This window comes from Pangasianodon hypophthalmus, chromosome 26 (assembly GCF_027358585.1).
Source record: "Pangasianodon hypophthalmus isolate fPanHyp1 chromosome 26, fPanHyp1.pri, whole genome shotgun sequence".
Lineage (NCBI taxonomy): Eukaryota > Metazoa > Chordata > Actinopteri > Siluriformes > Pangasiidae > Pangasianodon > Pangasianodon hypophthalmus.
In genome coordinates, this window is record NC_069735.1 from 1,052,604 (window position 1) to 1,074,157 (window position 21,554).

Below are 21,554 nucleotides of genomic sequence, written 5' to 3' on the forward strand. Positions count from 1 at the left end.
CATTAAATCAGGACAACAGTTAAGATTGTGAATGATGATCAGTGCTGTTAAATTCTCGATTCTGATTGGTCAGCAAATGTAGAATAATTTTCTGTAACAGCAGCTCTGACATGCAGTAGGTTTATTTTAATATGTTATCGTTTCTATAGTAACAGATCATTCGCAGGGACCTGTACAGCGCACGGTCCACTAATACAGATTTTTTTAAAAATCGTTGACATGGCGAAGTTTTCTGTAAGGAGACATTTATTTAACATTTACAGAAGGAGTCTCCAGTGTCAGAGATAAAGCTGAGGCTTTCCGAAACCATAAGCTGTGTTTTCCCTCATCTTATTAACTCCGAGAGAGAGAGAGAGAGAGAGAGAGAGAGAGAGAGAGAGAGAGAGAGAGAGAGAGAGAAAAAAGAGGTTGGTGAGGGAATGACGCACGTGCTATAACATAGGAAACAATTATCTTGTTTCGCAGACGTTCCACAACATTAAATGTAGCTATAAATGCTTATAATTATAACATAATTAAAAAAATTGTAATAGAATAAAACACTGCATGATTGGAAAATAATCCACTTTGGTGTGGGAGGAGTCACACTGCACCAAACCACCCTGTCACTGATTATTTTCCTATAACAGCACACCGCCATGTGTGTTAGTCCTTACTTATAACAATATAAAAATAACGAATAAGTTAAAAAAAAATGGTGTATTATATAAAAGTTTCTCAAAAGCTGCATCAACTAAAATTTGATAAAATAAGTAAAAATACAAATTGAATAGTTTTTAGTAAATGGACTTTTACAGCCACCATCATTCACTTATTTATCAAACTTATAAAATCTGTTAATACGACAGAAATAGTAACTTTAATTCTGCGTAAATATCATGTCATATCTCTCATTCACACCTTACTGAGGAAGAACGTAATGTTTTATGACTGTAACTATACTCTAACTTGAGCAAATATGTTTTGAATCAGGACTGCGTGGTGTTATAAGTAAACAATCTTTGTAAAAGTGGGGCAGTTTTGTGAGCGTACATGGTGGGAGCACCGATGACGTCCTTCGCCTTGTGCTGCAGCGCAGCCAGTTTAGCGATCTGATGAAACTGCTGCTCGCTGACTTTATCTGGCGGGAACACGGTCAGTAAACCCTTCACATAGTCAGGGAGAACCTGTAACACACACACACACACACACACACGGGTTACTGCAGGAAATAAAAACTTGAATTAAAAATTTGTATCTATTTAAGCAAACGTTTTCATAAACGGGAATAAATTGGCTAGTTAAGTGTGAAACGTGATCGCTGATACGTAGACAGCAAAGTCACACTGCAAAAAATGTAGCAAATAAAATATCTTGAATATAAAAGTTCAGCTACGGACCGAAATCTCGTCCATGTGCTGTTTGGATTACGGACACGCTGCAGAATAACGCACGATTATTGACTTTTGTACTATTTCTAGCTAGAAATCCAGCAAAAATGGAGCTTATTTTTATTTTAGCTGCTCTGGACGCGGTCAGTGTCTGGTATCGAGCTCCAACCCGAGTGCGCTTTAATTGAGTTTTAATTATTTTTAAATATTCCATAACCCATGTTTACAGTAAGCAGTTGGAGAAAAGCTCTGAAGTAGCTGTTTCATACTTGGTTGTAGTGAACAGTGACGCTGAGCTCGTTGTCGAACTTGAGCGCCTGAGCCCAGATCACGCGTCTGAACCAGAAGCTGTAGCTGCTGTCGATCATCTCCGCCTCGGTGCTCACGTCTAATATATATTCCCGTTTATTCAGCGGCCTCACGTTCTGACCTGCAACGTGTGAAGCGAACACAATCCAAGTCAGTTCCTGTTCTCACTTACGTTAGAGCAGCTGTAAACAGTCGTTCCCTCACCAGCCTGTCTTTATTCTATCTTCAAGACAAAAACATTTTTTCACGTTTTCTTGGCAAGAATTTTCCCTTGTTGATTGTATAACGCGAGATGTCTGCACACGTACCTCTGTTTGTAACTATGAAAATGGCGTACTCGTTCATGGCCTCCAGTCTTTGCAAAGCCAACTCGTAACACAACTCCTCGATGACATCTAAAGCCACCTACAAATACACACAAAACTAATACGCTCGTAAACGTTATAATAACCTTAAGTCACTAAAGTGGCTAAATGAGCACTTTGGAGAAAAGAAAAACAGCTTACGGTGCAGGTTTTGATCTTTAAATGCCGCTCAATTCCTCCAGGAAATAGGAAAAGCTGCCTTTTTGAGCTTCGACCAGCCTGAACGAACGTACACACAAAAAAATAATAACAATTCAAAGTATGTTTTGAGTATTGAACCGAAAATATTTTTGGGCTTTCACAATATCTGCTTTCTTAAACCTGCTAGCATGCTAGTATTACGTTAATATTAGTATTCTGTCATCTTTACTGCTATACCACAGTATTAATCAGTGAATGTCATGTTTGTGTGTTCCGTGTGTTCTGACCACTATGGCTTTGAGCTCCATGCTGCTGGGACACACACTCCTCCCACCACACTGCAACGTCTTCATCAGGTTCTGCTCGCAGGCTTTAGCAATGCCTGCGAATGAATCATGAACACATGATGAAGGATTGTGGCAGAAATTCAAGCTAGTTTTAAAACGTACATGAAACCCTTCCTTTGTGTTCTCTCTGAAGCCACGCCCCCAAAACCTGCACCACATATGCTCGAATGCTAGCATGACAGCTACGTAAAATGTTACGACACACAGCTTTTTGTTGTTACACGCATCTGTGTGTGTGTGTGTGTGTACGTGTTTGTATGTGTTTGTGCGTACCGTGAAACAGAGATCCCGAGCTTGTGCATGCATCCTGTAAGAATTTAAGCAGGAAGGGACGCAGGACGTCAGAACACGGGCAATACGCTGTGAGAATGTAGAGCAGACGCCAGCCTCTCTGACAGCTGTCTCTGCACAACACACACACACACACTCTTGTGCTCTTTGGGCCATATTCAGAGTCATGACTGCAAATTTGGTTTAACACTCAGTATTCAGCAGTTTATAAAATAGCACTTGATCCAGCACATCCCATTACTTTGCTTTGTTTATATACTGCACCAACAGTTACTCGTGTGCACAAATTAATGACATCATGACATACTAATCCAAGGTCGTGAAATTGTAACGTGTGCACAGGATGTAGGTGAATTTATCACACTTTAGCATAATTAATAAAATACCAGTATTTTTGTTCGTTTGTTCTCCTGTAAAAATAAATAACGAATCACCTAGTGTGAAGTTTGAAGGATAATCTGACCTAGCAAATCATCTGATACGCTTACAGAGAAATGTTAAATCAAGTCATAATTTTAATCAATACAAATTTTCAATTTAGTGTTTGTGTGATTCATCAACTATAACTTCAACAGAAGCACTATTAAATCTAAAATATAAATATTTTATATTTATGATGAGATTTTAATGAGGAAATGGTGGCTGAATGAAGGGGAAAAGAGAGAAAGTGTTGTATCTTACGGTTTAGGGCTGGTGTTGGCGGTGATCTGTTTGAGCACTTGACAGTACGCTTCATCTCTCATCAGCTCGTACTCGCCAATCAACTGTCAAACGTGTACAATAATCCTGTTACACTTTTACAGCAACACGTAGATTCATGATGTTAACAAATCATAGGCGTCTATGAGATCATGTATGTGGAAGAGGGTGGATAGCACTTTTCTCAGTGTATATACAGTATGTCATTCTTTAATAAGAAACTGTTATTGTTCCTGTGGTGTAAGAGGAATAAAACACTTCAGGACATGGTGTTATTGGAAAATAATCAACTTTAGGGTTGTAACAATAACTCCATTTTGCACCGAGCTGCATAAACACCAATGCACTGACTTATTAGAGGCTTTATTTCAGAAGAAAAATGGAAACCATGACATACTGACAACAAGTAATTGTCTTTATGTAAAACAATAAATACATTTTACAGTAAAAGACTTTTGGACCCTAATATTTGAGTTTTACCTTTAAAAAGGTGTGGAGGACAAAATGTTCAGATTGGCCTCGAAGTGGATGGTCACCCATGAACTTCATTATGGCTGAACACACACACACACACACACACACACACACACAAATAAAACTTTCTTCAACAAAGCTGCATAGAAAGAATCAGCTCCACACAGTATCTAAAATCTGATAAAGTAAATTAGAAAAGTGTGTGTAAAAGCAAAATGAACTGTGGGTGGGATTAGTCTGAATTCCATTGAGTTTGGAGGTTGAATCAGGATTTAAAAAAAACAGCACACATCTCTAGTCATGACTCTCACCCAGGAACGTTTCCGAGGCGACTCGGTTCATGTTTGGCTTGGTGAACTCGATCAGTGACTCCTGGATGGGGTTCTGAAGACAAGTTTAACAGTGTTGGTGTTAAACATCAACAGAGACAGTTCTTCAGCACTGATCCTAACACAGGCTTGGCCTACATACAGGTTATAGTCATGTGACCTAATGAATAAGTGTAACTTGCATGGCCACGCCCCTTTACAACCTTATCCTGTCTAAATAGTACATAAGCGTATAAGTATTGTTTAGGAAGTATAGATAAGGTACAGAGTAGGGAGTATACAATAGTAGAGTGTGTATTTTTTTTTTAAAAATCAGGCCACAAAACGATCTTTAACACAACTTTGGCTTATGTTTATTAGCACACTGCATGTGTGTGCACACTACCTTGCTGAATTTGGTCATTTCTGCAGGGTCTCTGCCACCTTGATCTTTCTTGGATTTCTCACTAGCAACAAGAAAAGAGAAATATCTACGCTATAACCTCCTTTTTGACAAAAATCATATGCACTCGCATGTGTAATAATCCAAACCTTTTACTGCCACCCCACTGCCTGAAGTATTTCCGGGCAAATTCCACCATGGTGTATTGACTGTCCAAGAAGACGCTGCCATTTGTCTCATGGTCGCTCAAATCACCAAAACGATCCTAAAAGATGAGATGGATTTAGCACAAATCTGTTGCGTTCACTGTTATGTAGTAGAGTTTTGCATAGACTAGTCGATTAATACATTCCCGAGTCGCCTCTGTGTTCTTTTTATTCTGGAAAGCACTAGATTTTTTTCTACATACACACAAAGTTTGGGTTTAAATATCCATTTGAGTAAACAATTGACTTTAATTATAGTGCTTTTATATTTATAATCAAGTAATGTATTATTGAATCAAGCTGACTCATGTGGCATTTTAAAGGAAGACATGAACAACTGGATGGATGAGGCTTTGGTCGACATGGTGGTCATGAACTTGCAACCCTTTACCATTGTTGGAAAAAAGAAAAAAATAATAATTTGCATTCTGCAGCATAAACATTCAGACCCAAGATTTAAAAAAAACAAAAAAAACACACTTGGGTTTGTCAATCCAAGCCAAAAAACAGAAATGAACCTGGACCTAGAATATGCATCTCTGATTCACACCAAAACCAGGAACTATGTGCACGATGTTCAGTCTATATCAGATATCATACTATGAACTCATCATCTGGAATGATTTGAATTATTTGCTGTGTAATTAACTGCAACTACCATTCAAACACAACCAACGTTATCCCCTCATCTTTGTCCCAGTCATTAGCATCAACTTCAGTTTTGGATTATCAGGACAGAAAAGTCCACATGGAGGTCACTAGATACCTGCAAGATTGATACCCAGGCTGACATGAAGACCCACTGAAGCACTGGAACACCAGATCAGCTTCAAACCCTTGTGTTATGGCAACAAAAGTGTGTATGCCTGCTATCTGCTTTTGGCTCCTTGTGAGTGGATTTTTTTCAAAGGCTGGGGAAATACTAATATTAATTTTTAAAAAATAGTCGTCATCTTAGTCCCAACACAAATCTTTTTACTTAAACACAAATGACGACAAGTAATAATCTGAGTCTTCTTTCTGTATTTGTAACTCATCTTCCAGTTACACAAATCATTCGTAGTGACTTTTCCTCCTGCACAGACCTTATTATTTATACCCTACTGCCCAAAACAAGCATAAATCCAACCTGTGTCCTAATACGAATACCAAAGTGCCAAAGAATACACATTATTAGATTATGATAGTATGTGGTGTTTTAATACATATGGCCAGATGATGTCACTAGTGATACAGGAGTCAAAGAGTTTCAAATCCTAGAAACAATTTCTGGCACGATCATTTGGATGATTGTGTTTCTCTTTGGCTCATCATGGCCAGTGAGCCACCCACAGAGAAAGGGATGGACCCATGGATCAACCAAAAGTTCAGGCCCACCAAGTGTCTGGGCTGAACCTAAAGAATGTTAGGCCTAGAGCATGCATAAATAAATAAATAAATAAATAAATAAATAAAATGAGAGCTTAGAGAAGCCAGAGAAATTACCAAGATGTACCAAAATTACCAGCTCAGACTTGAGCACCAGCATGTAGCACGATTGACTCAAGACTAAGCACTGAGTGAGTGGAGAACTGTCCTTAAATCAACTCAGACACAGATGGAGCCAATTACTCCTGATTATAATTAAGATGTTGCTCTTTGGCTCCCTCTGGAGGCAGAAGCTGGTTTAGCACTGTTTCTGGTTGCTCTCTGCCTCCCTCTAGTGGTGGCGCAAGGCCAAGCCGGCTGTCCCCTTACACCAACTGCTTCACTCATTTGCTGTTGTTGTTGTTGTCTTGGGGTTCAATTGAACCTTTCAGTCCAAAGTTCATTCATCTGTGGGATCTAATTGTGAACAATGCAGTGTGTATGTGTGTGTGTGTGTGTGTGTGTGTAAGATTTTTATATTAGCATAAAAGTGTTTTGTACTGATGCTGTGGTACCTTCAGCTGTTTGGAAATTGCTTCTAAAGAGGAACCAGACATTTTTTCCTAAGAGATAATAATATGATATAATAGTATAATAATACTGTATAATTGTAGCACTATTCTTCAGCCTCTAGTGTTGCGTCGAGTTCACACGCAGCATCGCAGCCAGTAATGCCATCACCTGACTCTTTCTGGGTCTCATCTCTCCTTGCTTGTCTGAGGGCAGATTTAGAAAATCCGGAGCTGATACCGGAATGACGCAGTCTGCGGGAAATGCACCACTGCGACTCATCACTGGCTCAAACCTCCAGCCTGGAAGAAAAAGTCTCCAGTAAGTACATTAAGCTTTACGCATGCACTGATAATACGTATATAAATGATACAAATTAAATAATCATTATGAAAATCGTGTGTTTGATTTACATGTCACGTGCTCGCCTTTGTCCTAGCTTTGTTCTCGGAATAGATTAGCGAACCAAGCTAGCTGTCCTAGCTACGTACACTCATCAGAGGCACCAACGATCTCTGCTACGTCTCCTTACACGTTTAACGAGATAACAGGATAAGATGAAATCTAGACAATGTTACTACGTCTTACCGAAGTCTGTTGTGTCTCTGTTTACCTCCTCCAGGTAGACGACCTTCTTCTTCACCACGCATCCATACAACTGGCCTAAACGACACACACACACACACACACACACACAGTACACTGTAAAACAGAACAACGTTATATATTTTATACATGCGTGCGAAATTCAGAGCCTCACCCTCCTGTAGGCTGTCCATAGCTTGCAAGCGGATGATGTCTCCTTTATGGAAGCTAAGCAGAGCTAGCTCTTCGGTGATGTAGTTCCTCTCAGCTACGGCGTACTCAGAGTCCTGCAGAGAGAGAGAGAGAGAGAGAGAGAGAGAGAGAGAGATTCAGGTAGAAAAACAGATTAAATATACCTGACCATGCACTGAAAGAGCAGACTGAGGGTTTCTTTATATCGTAGATACATGAGACTCAATCCATGTGTAGGGTGTGAAAGATGGGTAAATTATTACTATTAAATTAAATATTAGAACTTATTATTTTTTTAAATAATAATAATTTACCCACCTCACATAACCTACGTATTTGGTTCCTTACATGTGGCACCAAACATGCAGGAGGTTATGTGAAGTGGGTAAGTTGAGGTTGCTGTTATTATTATTATTATTATTATTAAAAATATTATATTAACTTTTCATTTCTAATTTAAATTCTAAACTACAAAGTGTATATTTTGTCTATAAGACTGATGAATTCGATTTACAGTGAAGCACCTACAGTATATTGCCGGTATGTACCCTGTATTTCTAGCACTTCCTGTATAAAGTGAGCCGTTTCCTCTACGCACGAGTGGAAAAGCAAGGAGGAAAAGAGCTTACTGATAAGAACACGAATTTCAGAACGTGTCGCTGATGTGTTGTTTCTCGCATTTGCATTTTTGACATTTTGAGTGGAAATTCTTTAACTGGGAGTACAGAAAGGAGTGCAGTGAAGAACAAGAAGCCTGACCTCCTTCAGCTGAGAGATGAAGAGATCGACCATGTGCTTGATCTGCGGTGCTTTAGCGGAGAACAGGATCAGCTTTTCGTTCATCAAATTGAACTCCAGCATGTTCGGAGACGGGATGGTCACAAACAGGATGTCGGTGTATCTGAAAGAAAGAAAGAAAGAAAGAAAGAGCAGAGATAAATAAGCTAGCTATGATTTTACAGAATGTTGATTAGAGTTTCAGAGAACGTTTCATGTTTTAGGTTTTAGTATTAAAAAAACACTGAGTTATTTTTGAACATGTACCTGTACGATCTCAGAACTCTGAAGTAATCTGGAACTTTGGCGCTACTCTGCACTGTTTTCAGTAGTTTGATACCGGAGTGAGACACGGCCAACACCTGAACTCCAGTACCTACGCTGCCCTGTGACATACACGATCAAAAACATCACACTTTTAACAACAGATGAGTCGGTGTCAGGGCTTACATAAGGAATAAACCACATGGAGGTGTTCTGTTAAAAGAAAATAATCAACGACAGGGTTGTGTGATGAAGTGGAGTTCATGTTATCACCGCAAGGTCGATTATTTTTTCCAACGGTTACATTTTTTATTAATGAAAGAACAACAAGATGATACGTTTTTATCCATTTTCAGTTGCATTTAATCTTACTATAGCAGCTATAAAGAGCCGTTCTCTCACCAGCCTCTTTTTTCTCTCTCTCTCTCTCTCTCTCTCTCTCTCTCTCTCTCGAAGCACTTACAACATTACCTCTGATAGTTATGATGCGCTCGTGAAGTTTTCAGTAAGGAGATGTTTATTTAACATTTTTGTATGGAAGGAGTCTCCAGTTTCGGCGCTTTGCAACAGTCAATAAGCTTTCCGCAGAGGAGTAGAATGACTTCTATAATGTAAGTGAGAAGAGGAAATAACTTGTTTTGAGGATGTTCCACAACATTAAATGTAACTATAAATGGATAAAAAGTACTACATGTTGTCTTTTATAACATAATAAATAATAACTTCATCAAACCACCCCGTCGTTGATTAATTTCCTATAATACCATCTCCGCCAAATGTTTTACTCCTTACTTCATGAATGAATAAATAATGTTAATTACGGAAATCTTTATATAAAAATCACTTTTTTGGCGAAACCTCATTCTTTTTGTTATTCAGGACTCACCGATGCGGGGAAAAGCCGCGAGAAATAAATCTCCCAGGACTCGCGGGCCGCCAAGACAACGGCCTTCTTTACGCCTTCATCCTGAACGCTTGCGTTCTGCGCTATCTTGTGTTGCGCTGTCACACACATACGCTTTTTATTAACACAAAAGGACAGCACTGTGGTTAAAGTGGCAAAACGTTAGGATTTCAAGCTCACGTACTAAACAAGGCCTTCATCTTCAGCCTGTCCTCTTTGGTGATGCGCACACAGGCCTCTGAAAACATGTCGTTAACAATCTGAGGAAGAGAGGAGCGGTGAAAAAGTGGAAAAAAAAAAACAGTTTGGAACAAAATGTCATCTGTATTCTATTTTTATAGCACTTTTAATAATCGTCACTGTCACACAGCAGCTTTAAAGAAATCCAGACGTTGATTTAGATCCCTAATGAACAAAAAAAGAGGTGAATAAAATTAAAAAGGAACATGAGGTTTCTCTGTGAGCATAGCCGATGAGCGCTAGGTCAGCTTATCCTTCAAACCGTGGGGTTTTCTTTAAAGATAGCGCATTGAATTCATTCAAACACTGGCATTATTTTATTCACTTAAAGTACAACTCAAAGCAGTGAAATAAAAGCGTGATCAAATTGCCTAAATCCTGTTCACACACGTTACGATTTCATAACCTCGATTTAGCATCGTGTGGCTTCATTAAGTTGTGCGTACGAGTTACTGTCAGAGCACGATCTAAACAAATAAAATGCGATGTACTGGATCAAGTGCTATTTTATAATCTGATGAATAATGAGTGTGGAAGCCAATATACTAGACTTCTATTAGATTTATTTTAATGCTTGCCATCTTCTCATTCAGATATCATCATATTAGTCATTTTTAATATGTTTTTAAATATAGAAAAAAATAACCATTTCCTAATTCATTCCGCATTTTCTATCCTTTACTTTTTTCGGGGTTTAAATGTGAGCGCTTTCGTTTGGATGCTATTAAAAAAATCCTGTCTTGGACTCAAGAAAAAATCTGGCAACCTCGGATGCATGAACCACATGCAGGTGATTTTAATGATCTGAATGTGGAGCTCAGAAAATCAAGTGCGTGCATAACCCGATTCTGAATATGTGTAACTTTCCCCACATAAATATTGATATAACTTTTGAACATAAGTCTCAGACTCTTAGATACAAAAATACACAGTATTAGTGTGAGATTATTCACTGAAGCAAGGGTGAGCTTTAGGTTTAAACCAAAGGGGAAGCGTATTCATGTGGAAACATCCCCAGCAACAGAAATACGGTTCATATTAATAAGAATTGGTAAGAAAATTCCCTGATCAGTGCTAAACAGACTAGCTGTAGTATTGTTCTTACCTGCTTGAATATAATGTCCAACACAAGTGGATGATTCCAGCTGTCCTTGGGGTAAAACACCTGATAAGAGAGCTGATTTTATTTCAACAGTCAAAACAGTTGTAAAATTCTGCCACATTTTATTTCTCAAACAAAACACAAAGATGCGTTACTTAGTCTTTGTCCTTAAAATAGCGACTTACACAAAATCGTACAAGACGTTTTGTATCAAAAGTTAAAATTTTCATGATGTTAAATGCAAATTTTTTGTATTCTCATCTCATCAGGTCATTCTGAAGCCAAAATTAACTTGTGGCTTGGTTTGAGTACACACACACACACACACACACACACACACACACACACACTGGATGATGTGGGAAACGATGTATTTCAGTCTCAAAACAGCTAAACAGTGTTTTAAAAGCCTGAAGTTTTTAATAGTTAAGAAAGTAAAGCACGCACCTCCTTCCTGAGGTAGAGCTTCCACGGGACGTTGGTGTACGTGTAGTATTCGTCCACGTTGCTGAGGTGGAGCGATGTTTGAATGGTTTCCGATTCGACGGGCAGATCTCTGGACACTGCATTCACACACATACACGTTTACTATCCTTGTGAGGACCTCCCATTGAGATAACTATTAATGCTTTGTCTAAAATGGAGTCATAACCATAACCTCGGTAAACAAAAGGAAACATCTTGGCAGGTTCTTTCGTTCTTGGAGACCAGAAGACCACAAGGTCAAACCTGCCAGATATTCCTATCCTTGCGGGGACATTTGGTCCCCACCAAGATATAAAAACATGTGATGTTTTAGCTACTTTAAACTCATCCACACATAAAATAATGCAGTTTTATGCTTTTAAACACACTTCAGTGTGTGTCGATTCTGTTTTGATTCACTGATGTGATTTTGAATAATAAAAAAAAGCTAATATTTAATTAGTGTCTTTTTGTGCACCGTGTGTTTGATACCTGGTGGTATTTTTAACGGTGGTTCTGGTGCCCGCTTTTTAGTGCTCTGTGTTGGTTTGAGACCAGTTTGTCTAGATCCAGTTACAGCAGATGGAGCTCTTCTCTGCAATCACACACACACACACACACACACACACACACATTCATACGCTGCGTTTGACTACAGCTTGTAACTTCAGCTTCTGTTCTCTGCCCAGGAAAAGCTAAAGAAAACGCCCCTCGACTCGGGGTAATCTCCTCAACCACGAGTTCCTCAGAGTTCAGGGAGTGACGTCAAATCAAAATGGCCGCTCACAGCATCAGCAGTAAACACAGCAGCACTTCTTATCTTTAAATGATTTATACTGTCCAGTATATACACGTATTAGCTTTAGATCAATCAAAATACAGATATATTCTCTTGATAAATCTAAAACACTGATTCTACAGTTCACTCATTGTTATTAGCTGACTAGCTTGTTGCTAGCAAAAGACGAACATGGAGTGACCAATCACATGTTTTTCAGGCCAAAAGCATTTTTTTTCATGAAAAGTGTATGTTGACTCCAATTTACGCTGCACTTACGAGTCTCATAACTATTGGACATCGATAAAAATGTGATACAGAAACGTAAACAATCAGAAAGGAAGAGTTAATTACCTGTGGAGGAGGCGGAATGTCCATCTGCGTCTTCAAAATCTGTAAGGCCTCGTCATGTGGATGAACTTTTTTCATAAAAACTTTGCCTTCTCTTCTATAATGCAGAAATACAGAAATGATTTAGGATCTATATCTATGGCTACAACCGAGTTTTTAGTTCATAATTTAATGTTTAAAAAAATCCAGACATGTATTCAGTAAAAATATTATTAGGCTAAATGGAGTCTTTAATCAGCTTTAATCCGAGTCTATAACTGGTGTTATATTTGTACGTGAAAACACTCACACACCTCTTGCTCTCCGGTTGAGGCGGCTCAGGTGGAGTTTGATATTGTTTAATGATGTCCTTTATGTTGTGGCTGGGAACGATATGCTCTGTGTTAGAGACGGAATATTTCACCACTTCGGTATCAGGAGCCGGAGCCGTTCGCATCGGACCTAAGACTGCTACTGGAGCTGAGAGAGAGAGATAGAGAGAGGACAAAAATTAAAGATAAAAAATAAACACAGCAAATTAAACTTGTGATAAAATCACCTACATCTTGCTTACATATTACGATTTCGTGACTTCGATTGAGTATCTCGTGGATTCATTCAATTTTACGCAAAATAACTAATGCTAAAATAGCAGGATGTGCTGGATCAAGTGCTATTCTATGCGCTGCTGAATAATGAGTGTGGAAGCCATTTTGTTAAATTAAACTAGTGAATAATGTGATCATATTCATGCAGCAATACACTGGTGATATACTAGTTTTTTTAGTTTTCTTTTTTAAATTATTTCGTGCTTGTCTGTCATATCGTATAATATTTTAGAGTTAAAGACGAGTGTTTGTGTTGAAAAGTGGTGGTCTAGACACTGTTGAAAAACCCTCGTCTCAGACGCTTCTACGCTTCAGAGCCACACAGGACATTTTATTAAACTGACTGGAGAGTTCAGAAAATCTGCTGAAGCAGGTGCGTAACCCGACTCTGAATACACGTAACTTTCCCAGTGTAAATATTGATCAGACTTTTGTGTCAGAATCGTACATGTTAAACGTGAAAGAAAAAAAAAACAAGAGCATGACAGGAAAACAGACTACATACCATGTTTTTTGGCCGGCTTTTTGTCTATTATTACTTTTGCTGGAGCAGGATTTTGTTTCTTGTCTAAACCTTCTTTCAGGTCTTTACCCTAGAGATAAAGCAAGATGTAACATGTAGCCAATAAAAAATTAAATCTTCCATCAAACTCAAGTACATGAACTTTTAATTGCTCAGTTTAATCTCTTTCATAAACATAAAAAAGTATCATTAAAATAATCTAAAGAGATTGTTTTCATTGCTATGCAGCACATGAAGGCTAGATAACGTATGCTAATTAATCGATATGTATGCTAATTAATCGGAATCTGTTTATTTAGCTACATATCTGTTAAAGGAGAAAAAAATAACATTAAAAATACATACAAAATAATAATAATGAAGTAAAATAATTTGAAGAAATACATATGTGTAGCAGTCTGGGAAAACAAATGAAAACCCCCTGAAAACTCATGTTTTTTTTTCTGCTTTAAGAAATCGTAAATGTATTTCACCACAATGACGTGAAAATGTTTTTATTTACTCTCTAATCTTGTCCACGCTATCTTTCTGCAAAGATGCTGTAGTGTAAGGAGCCAGTCGCTATCTAAGTGTGACTTTCTCACACGCTTTGATCAAGTTGTTGGATAGCCGTAGTTTGTAAACGTAACGTTCAAAAGAGAGACATATTTACGTTAAGAACTAAAATGCCAAAAGTGTTTTCGCAGGCCGTCACACACAAGTACACGTAAGTGAGATCCAGCTGAACCTGTTCTGGCATGTTTCTGGATGTTTGCGTCGTCTTTAGCTGATGGTTCAAGCCGGGGTTCGAGGTCACGCTCGAGCTAACGGTGTAGGACGAAGGCGTAACCTGTGCATAGGGGCTGGGTGGGAAGTTGGCATACGGGCTCGGGGGTAATGCAGAGTACGAGCCGGAGAGGAGGGGGGTGTAGGGGGTGTAGGGGGTAGGAGGAGGACTGGTGGGAGGGCTGGAGATGGGGCTCGTCGTCGTCATGGCGATGGCCTGCATCGTCATCTGTTGGGCCTGAGTAATAAACAGAAAGCAGAATTCTGAGTGCAAGGACAAGGTCACATGTATTCATTGTGTAAAAGTGTAGTTAATAATAATAATAATAATAATAACTAGAGTAAAAAAAGTATAAAAACTGAGAAATACAGAAAAAAAAACGTAGTAAAAAATATAATAAAATAACACAAATAATAACAACGTGTAAAATAATGCTATAAAATAAATATATAATTATAAAAAAATAATTACAAAAATATATTCTTAAAAATGTGTAAAAAAAAAGGGATTTAAAAAAGGATTAAAAAATATAACATAAAAGTTGTTAAAGCTACAGGTCATAGGATTTTTTTTGTTAAAAATATTATAAATAATAATAAAAAAAATCTTTATTGAGTAAAGGATGAAAATTCCTGAGCTGTTTTTGTCACCCTGACTCTCCTGTAATAAAAGTGATTTACAGTAATTCCCCGTCAGTGTTGCTGGAATCATTGCTAAATTATTATAATTGCTGAATAATTGTAAAATAATGTTTGATGCCGGCTTCCAGCTAGCTTCTGTTAGCCAGGCGGCTCGCTAGCTCTGGTGTTTTAAAGCTCACGTGCCATAATGACAGCTTGCTGATTGATGAGAGCTTGTTGCTGCTGCGCCATCAGCGTCTGCGGATCTGAGAAACACGAGGTGCAGAATGAAAAACAGAAACAATCACAACTCCAGAGCAGGTTTTAGATAGTTGTGTAAGTTTTTTGCTACCTTGAGCCGGCACACTGGGCACAGCTGGAACAGCAGGCAGCACCCTCACCGCTGCAGCATTCACACATCACCAGATTCGTTAATAAAATGAATACACTGATTTCCTATTAGTGTGTGTGTGTGTGTGTGTGTGTGTGTTACCTCCTGGTCGCTGAGCTGCTGAGAAAGGAACCCTGACTGTGGATGGAACGTCGTCACCGTGGCCAGCACCGATACCTCCACCTCCTTTTATTCTTCCAGACAGAGCAGACATGTCCATATCCTAAAGAGAGAGAGGGAGAGGGAGAGAGAGAGAGATAGACTGAGAGAGATTTTTTTTACATCTAATTTTTTTTTTTTAGATATACGGTGGGACAAAAAGCTTTAGACAATGCAGAGAACTCTCTTTGTATCTCTCTCTCTGTCTCGTTCCTTCTGTATGTCTCTCTCTCTCTCTCTCTCTGTTTTCTGTCTCTCTTTCTGTGCCTGTCTCTGTCTCCCTCTTTCTGTCCATCTTTCTCCCTCTCTCTCTCTCTCTCTCTCTCTCTCTCTGCTTTCAGTCTCTATGTCTCGCTCTCCGTTTCTCTCTCTCTGCTCTCAGACTTTCTTTCTATCTATCGTTCTTTCTGTGTGTGTGTCTCTCTCTCTGCCTGTGTCTCCCTACCCCATGTCCATCTGACAGTACAGGGTCAAACAGGCTGTCCACGTAGCGATCCATTCCCCTCTGAGCTCTGTCATAAGAACCTGTCAAACACACACACACACACACGCAAACACACACACACGCAAACACACAGTTAACCAGAAATGAACTACACTTAAACTTGGTGACGTTGTTCTTCAGGGCTTCTGAATTTTATTAAATAATATTTTTAATTAAAAATCCATCTGAGAATGTGTGTGAGTGTGTGTGTGTGTGTGTGTGTGTGTGTGTGAGTGTGTGTGTGTGTGTGTGCGCTACCCTGACTGTAGTGATCATCAGACATTGGCAGACTGTTGGTCACCAGTGCTTCGTCTTCTCCATCGAATCCGCTGCCAAAAAGACTTCTGTGAACACAATTCCACAGACGATTTACATTTATTTATTCATTTATTCCAGTGACTAAGACTTCAAGCCAAGACTGAAGCCGAGCAGCTGAATTCATTCGGTCTTTCTCTTAAAACTGGGGAGACATCACTGATTAATTTCCATTAACAACAGAACACCGAGTGTTTTATTCCTTGCTCTTAAAGATAACCTGAGAACATCCTATACAAGAAACAGCGACTCTGGGGTAAACATAACTACAGAACTTGTTGCTGGGTCTAAAATGGTGTCCGAAACACAAACACACACACACACACACACAGACACACACACACACACACGTACATGCTGGCATTGTGCCGCACTCTGGTGGGATCATGTGTCGAGATGATGAAGTAGCTTTTCTGTTTCGGGAAGTCTGACAACAGCTCGAGGTCACACACCAGATCCATCACGTAGTCATGGCCTTCAAGCTCCACCCACTGCCCCACCTCTTTCATCAGCACCGACCAACCGCGGCAGCTCTCCGAGGACACGCCCCTGCAGACAAAATCACCATGACTGACTGAATAACAAAACATACGTTTGTTGACCTTTTAAGAGTCTTACTGTATGTTTTGCTAAATTTCAGCATCAGTAATGCTCGAAAAAATGGTACCTGCCCTTACCTGTGCAGTAGAACATCTCGCGCCAGATCCTCACCACTCGTCCAGGAGTGAACCGGACACAGCAAAGACATTCCTACACACACACACACACACACACACACACACACACACACACTATCATATATCAGCCATCAGTTGATAGAAGAGAGCAGACAAGTGAAGAGAACCTTAAAAATAAAAAAGAAATAAGGAATAAACTGAATGAAAACTGAGGAGTGGAGATTTGAGATTTCCATGCCATCCAGACATCAATTTCAATCGCAAAGTAAAAGCATATAAACTTGTCGTCACGCAAGTATTCACCCCCATTTGACATCAAAATCAAATCTGAACTTTTTGGCCTTGGCCCTGAGAACACCATCCCCACTGTGAAGCATGGTGGTGGTAGCATTCAAATTCAATGCTTTTCATCAGCAAACAGATCAGATGGATGGAGCCAAATATAGGGCATGTAGCATGTTGCTTAACAGCACAAAAATCAACCTTATATACAATAACAAGATCATTTTGATAGGATTTGACATTTTTTATAATGGGCCGTACCATCAAGGCAGTGCACTTGGAGGGCCATGTGGGCTTTTTTGCGGTTGGCAGTCCACTCCAGAAGAGAAAGAGGGTAAGTCCGCGCTGCCTCGGATCCCAGCTGGCATTTCTGCATGGCATGGAGCAGCTTGTGCTGGCATAATGCTTTAAATCCATTCAGTGCATAATCAGATACGAACCTGAATTTTAATAATGTAAACAAAAAAAATATTAGAAATCAGAATATTAAGATGTATTTAAATACCACACAAGTTTATCTCAAAAGGCTAAAAAATGTTGAAGTAATGGATTCTTCATCAAAACCCACATTTTTATTTATTTCGGAACATCCAACTTATCAAACAGAATTATTTCGTTATTTAGTGTAGAGAGTGTGGATATTGTCGTACTTCAGCAGATACTTGGCCATTGTGTCACTTGGAGCGAAGGAACTCAGACAAGCCGCCATTAGCAGCCACCCTCTCTCAGCGTTGCGCAGGTGTTCATTCCTCCACACCTGATTGGCTACCTGAGCTAAAATCTCATCCCTGACTGGTGGAGTAGCCAAACCCCGTTGGATGATGTAATTCCCGAACAGGTTCTCTTGAGCGCCGTTCAAGTTCGGGTCGCCCATGAAACGTAAAATCTATACAAACGAATTCACAATCAAGCTACGTATATATAAACATGCAGTCAGATAAACATATAAAGAGGACACGGATGATGATGATGATGATGATGATGATGATGTGGTTTTACCAGTAAAAAGATGTCGAGAGCATCCTGTTTTAGATCGTCTTCCAGACGAGTCAGAGAAGCTTGTAGAGGTGCGGTAAGCATTCCAAACTGCAGCTCCTGTACACGTTAGTCATATAAATTTGTGTTGATTTTTGTGTGTTTACGGTCTATGTGTCTTTCTATATAATTGTGTGCATGAATATATCTCTGTGTGTGTGATGTCTGATATTTTTGACTGGCTCACCACCCTGAGAACGCTGTGAAGCATGGTGGTGGTAGCATCACATTGTGGGGATTTCTATTGACTATTTGTCATCACACAAACAGGAAGATCTGAGATTTTTGACCTTGTTGGGGACATTTAGCTTTGTCCCATGTGGAAAACTGCTTTTTTATAAATAAAAACTATTATTTAATACTTATACAAATAATGTGTACATGGAGGTGTCCTTATTGTGTGTATTTATTTATTTATTTTTGTGTGTATAGATATATAATGTCTTTCTATATGGTTGTGTACATGAATATATCTGTGTGTATTTCTATTTTTCTGTGTATTGGTGTGCCACTGTGAAGCATGGTGGTGGAAGCATGGTGGTGGAAGCATGTTTTGGGGATGCTTTTGTCCCTTGTGGTGAGGTTTGGATAGGAATATCTTACCGTTTTGACCTTGTGGGGACCTGGTCCCTATGAGGAAAACTGATTTTTAAATTGAAATTAAAAAAATAAATAAAATAAAAATAAAAAGTACAAAAGATTTTCTTATGGTTCATGAGGTGAAGTTTATGGTTTAATTTTGGTCTAGCATAGCATTAATTACGGGCATTAACGTCCTCACAGGGATAGTAAGACAAACGTGTGTGTGTGTGTGTGTGTGTGTGTGTGTATGTGAGATAGTGTGTGTGTGTATGTGTGTGTTTCCTCACCCTGAAGTTGGAACGGATGTATTTGGTCATTAGATAGTTATTGATATCCAGAGGGAGTGTGAGTTGAGGATAAACCTGCACTCTGAGCGCTTCAACCAGAGCCAAACACTCGGAATGCACCTCTTTACCATCTACACACACACACACACACACACACACACACATTAATACGCAAGCAAACAGTCAGATAACTGAGAGTATCACAGAATCATCCAGGAGTTATTATTTCATTAAGTACTCCATTGATACTTATTAGTCATCGATCTTCAAGTCATCACTTAAAGCCTAGACAAATCTTTTTTTTTTTCATTTAGACAATATCATGTTGCTAACATAAAGTGTTAACTGTTTTCCTCCCTTAATGACTACCACCCGATAAAGACACAACACACAACCCTTTAAGTATTTTGCATTATTGACCCGGTTACAGGGTTATATTCAGATTTCATCAGGGAAAGTTCCTCGTATTCAGAATTGAGTTACGCACATACTTCCTTAAGTCCATTTTCTGGGTTCCTGATTCTTACAATTATCCACATGTTGTTAGCAAGTTCTCTAAAGTTTGTCAGTTTTTTCTTGCGTACAAGTGTCCAAGTCCGGGTTTTTCAATACCCTGTTTTTCTAGACCACCCATGATATCACTACACATCGAGATACCATATTCCATTACACTGATGTATCATATTTCTATATAAGAGTAAAATTGAAATAAATGGCAACCTGCTGTGGCCTGCAGCAGCTCTTCCAGTTCAGCAGGAATGACCAACTGGGACACGTTAATCACCTCTCGACTCACTCGCGCCTATAAAATAAATAAATAAAAAACCCTCCATATTAACAATCGGTATCGATAGAAAAACAAGAGGAGGAAAACACGAGCGAAAAATGGACAACATATAAAGGAACATCCTTCAACCATTTACTCTTCATTTCAGTTGAACGCTGGAGGATGAAGACCAAAATAACCAAAACACAATCTCATACTTCGCATTGCATTTAATTGAATTTAACGCCACTCTCTTTTGAAATGCTGTTCTTCTAATGTACATAAGAATCATTTTGTTTTACTTTGTTGCACTTCTTCACCACTGACCACAAGAAGTCACCTTCGCCACCTTCACCTTCGAGTTCAGAACTTTTTTTTTTTTTATAACTGTTTGCACTTTATCTCAATCTCAAGCAGTTTCTCTATTTAAACTGCAGGTTAGCTAGGCTTCATGTGCGAAGTCTTGCCACTGTTTTCAGGTTGTCCATGTCTAGCTAGGTGTATAATCTGTTTACATCTGACACTTTTGTTCCTTTTTTTTTTTTTGCATTGTAATGTTTAACCTTTTCATACAACTATCCAAATAATCAAAGATTAGATTCAGCATTTGAATTGTTTTTGAGTTATAGAGGTTTTAGCTTGAATTTAACAGCGTTAAACTAATCAAACAAGCTAATCATGATAAGCACTAATAAATATAACAACGTGGATGATGGTGGTTTGTAACAATGGTGTTTTTTTTTTTGCTGCTATTCTTTTTACACTAGCAATTGGATCCATCACTGTTTCTGAAGATTCATTGCAATTAGTTTTATCGTCTCATCTCCTCACCTCTTCTGCCATCCTGACCATGAGGAGGTTATCCTGTTGAAAAAAAAAAAAAATCAGTTAGATTATCGAATTCTGTTTACGCATACTGTACACTTTGTATTTGACAAATAAAATTTAAAGAATCTAAAGGAAAAATATATGACACGTCCTACCCTGATGTAGCGTTTGCGGTTCACGATGAGCTGAACCGGTGAACGGAACTTGATCAGGATCAGTCGCTTCTGTAGGAGATATCGCCTAAACGCCAATTTTAAAAGTTTAAGATTAAACTAGAATGAATGAACTTGTGCAGAGATGAAATTATTGTCATATACAGTATAATAATACTAATGTACAATTATATTAAATGGAATATGCAAAATAACGTTAATTCAATAAAATTGAACCAGCACACAACTGAAATTTTATACAAAATAGTTGCAATTTATTCGAAATTCAAATTAATTTTTGAAATTAACATTATCGTTTTATTATTATTATTTATTCTCACTTTAAAAGATAAGAGTCTTTGGAGTTTACCTCAGGAGGTAGCCTCGGCACCTGGCCTGCAGTTTGGTCATGTTCATGCGGAACTTTACGAAGTTTTTACGTGCGAAATACATCCGTACGTATCTTTGAAGCGTCAGCGCTGCCAGGTGCCTCACGCGATCCCGCTTACTTTCTAACAGCTGATACACGTCTTCCTTTAGGAAGAGCTGAGATTACAGAGAGAAAACTTCAGCATTCGAATATTAATTAGCAAAAAATCTCCAAAACCTGAA

The 21,554-nt window shown here is 38.7% G+C and overlaps 1 protein-coding gene across 1 annotated transcript in view; it reads right to left on the minus strand.

The window, feature by feature from the left end:
* The window catches only part of myo15ab (myosin XVAb), a 40,474-nt gene that overhangs the window by 4,489 nt on the left and 14,431 nt on the right, over positions 1–21,554 (minus strand). The window contains 40 exon segments of the mRNA XM_053229654.1: positions 1,033–1,166; positions 1,640–1,800; positions 1,988–2,084; positions 2,186–2,263; positions 2,473–2,567; positions 2,806–2,936; positions 3,505–3,587; positions 4,003–4,076; positions 4,308–4,380; positions 4,711–4,771; positions 4,857–4,972; positions 6,949–6,980; positions 6,983–7,132; positions 7,419–7,493; positions 7,591–7,702; positions 8,367–8,508; positions 8,652–8,770; positions 9,535–9,650; positions 9,737–9,812; positions 10,898–10,957; positions 11,342–11,457; positions 11,852–11,954; positions 12,492–12,585; positions 12,782–12,947; positions 13,581–13,668; positions 14,326–14,627; positions 15,185–15,250; positions 15,337–15,387; positions 15,478–15,598; positions 15,980–16,059; positions 16,277–16,362; positions 16,688–16,882; positions 17,011–17,083; positions 17,554–17,732; positions 17,943–18,178; positions 18,292–18,387; positions 19,197–19,327; positions 19,917–19,998; positions 20,946–21,030; positions 21,313–21,488. Coding sequence (XP_053085629.1) covers positions 1,033–1,166; positions 1,640–1,800; positions 1,988–2,084; positions 2,186–2,263; positions 2,473–2,567; positions 2,806–2,936; positions 3,505–3,587; positions 4,003–4,076; positions 4,308–4,380; positions 4,711–4,771; positions 4,857–4,972; positions 6,949–6,980; positions 6,983–7,132; positions 7,419–7,493; positions 7,591–7,702; positions 8,367–8,508; positions 8,652–8,770; positions 9,535–9,650; positions 9,737–9,812; positions 10,898–10,957; positions 11,342–11,457; positions 11,852–11,954; positions 12,492–12,585; positions 12,782–12,947; positions 13,581–13,668; positions 14,326–14,627; positions 15,185–15,250; positions 15,337–15,387; positions 15,478–15,598; positions 15,980–16,059; positions 16,277–16,362; positions 16,688–16,882; positions 17,011–17,083; positions 17,554–17,732; positions 17,943–18,178; positions 18,292–18,387; positions 19,197–19,327; positions 19,917–19,998; positions 20,946–21,030; positions 21,313–21,488 — 4,511 coding nt within the window.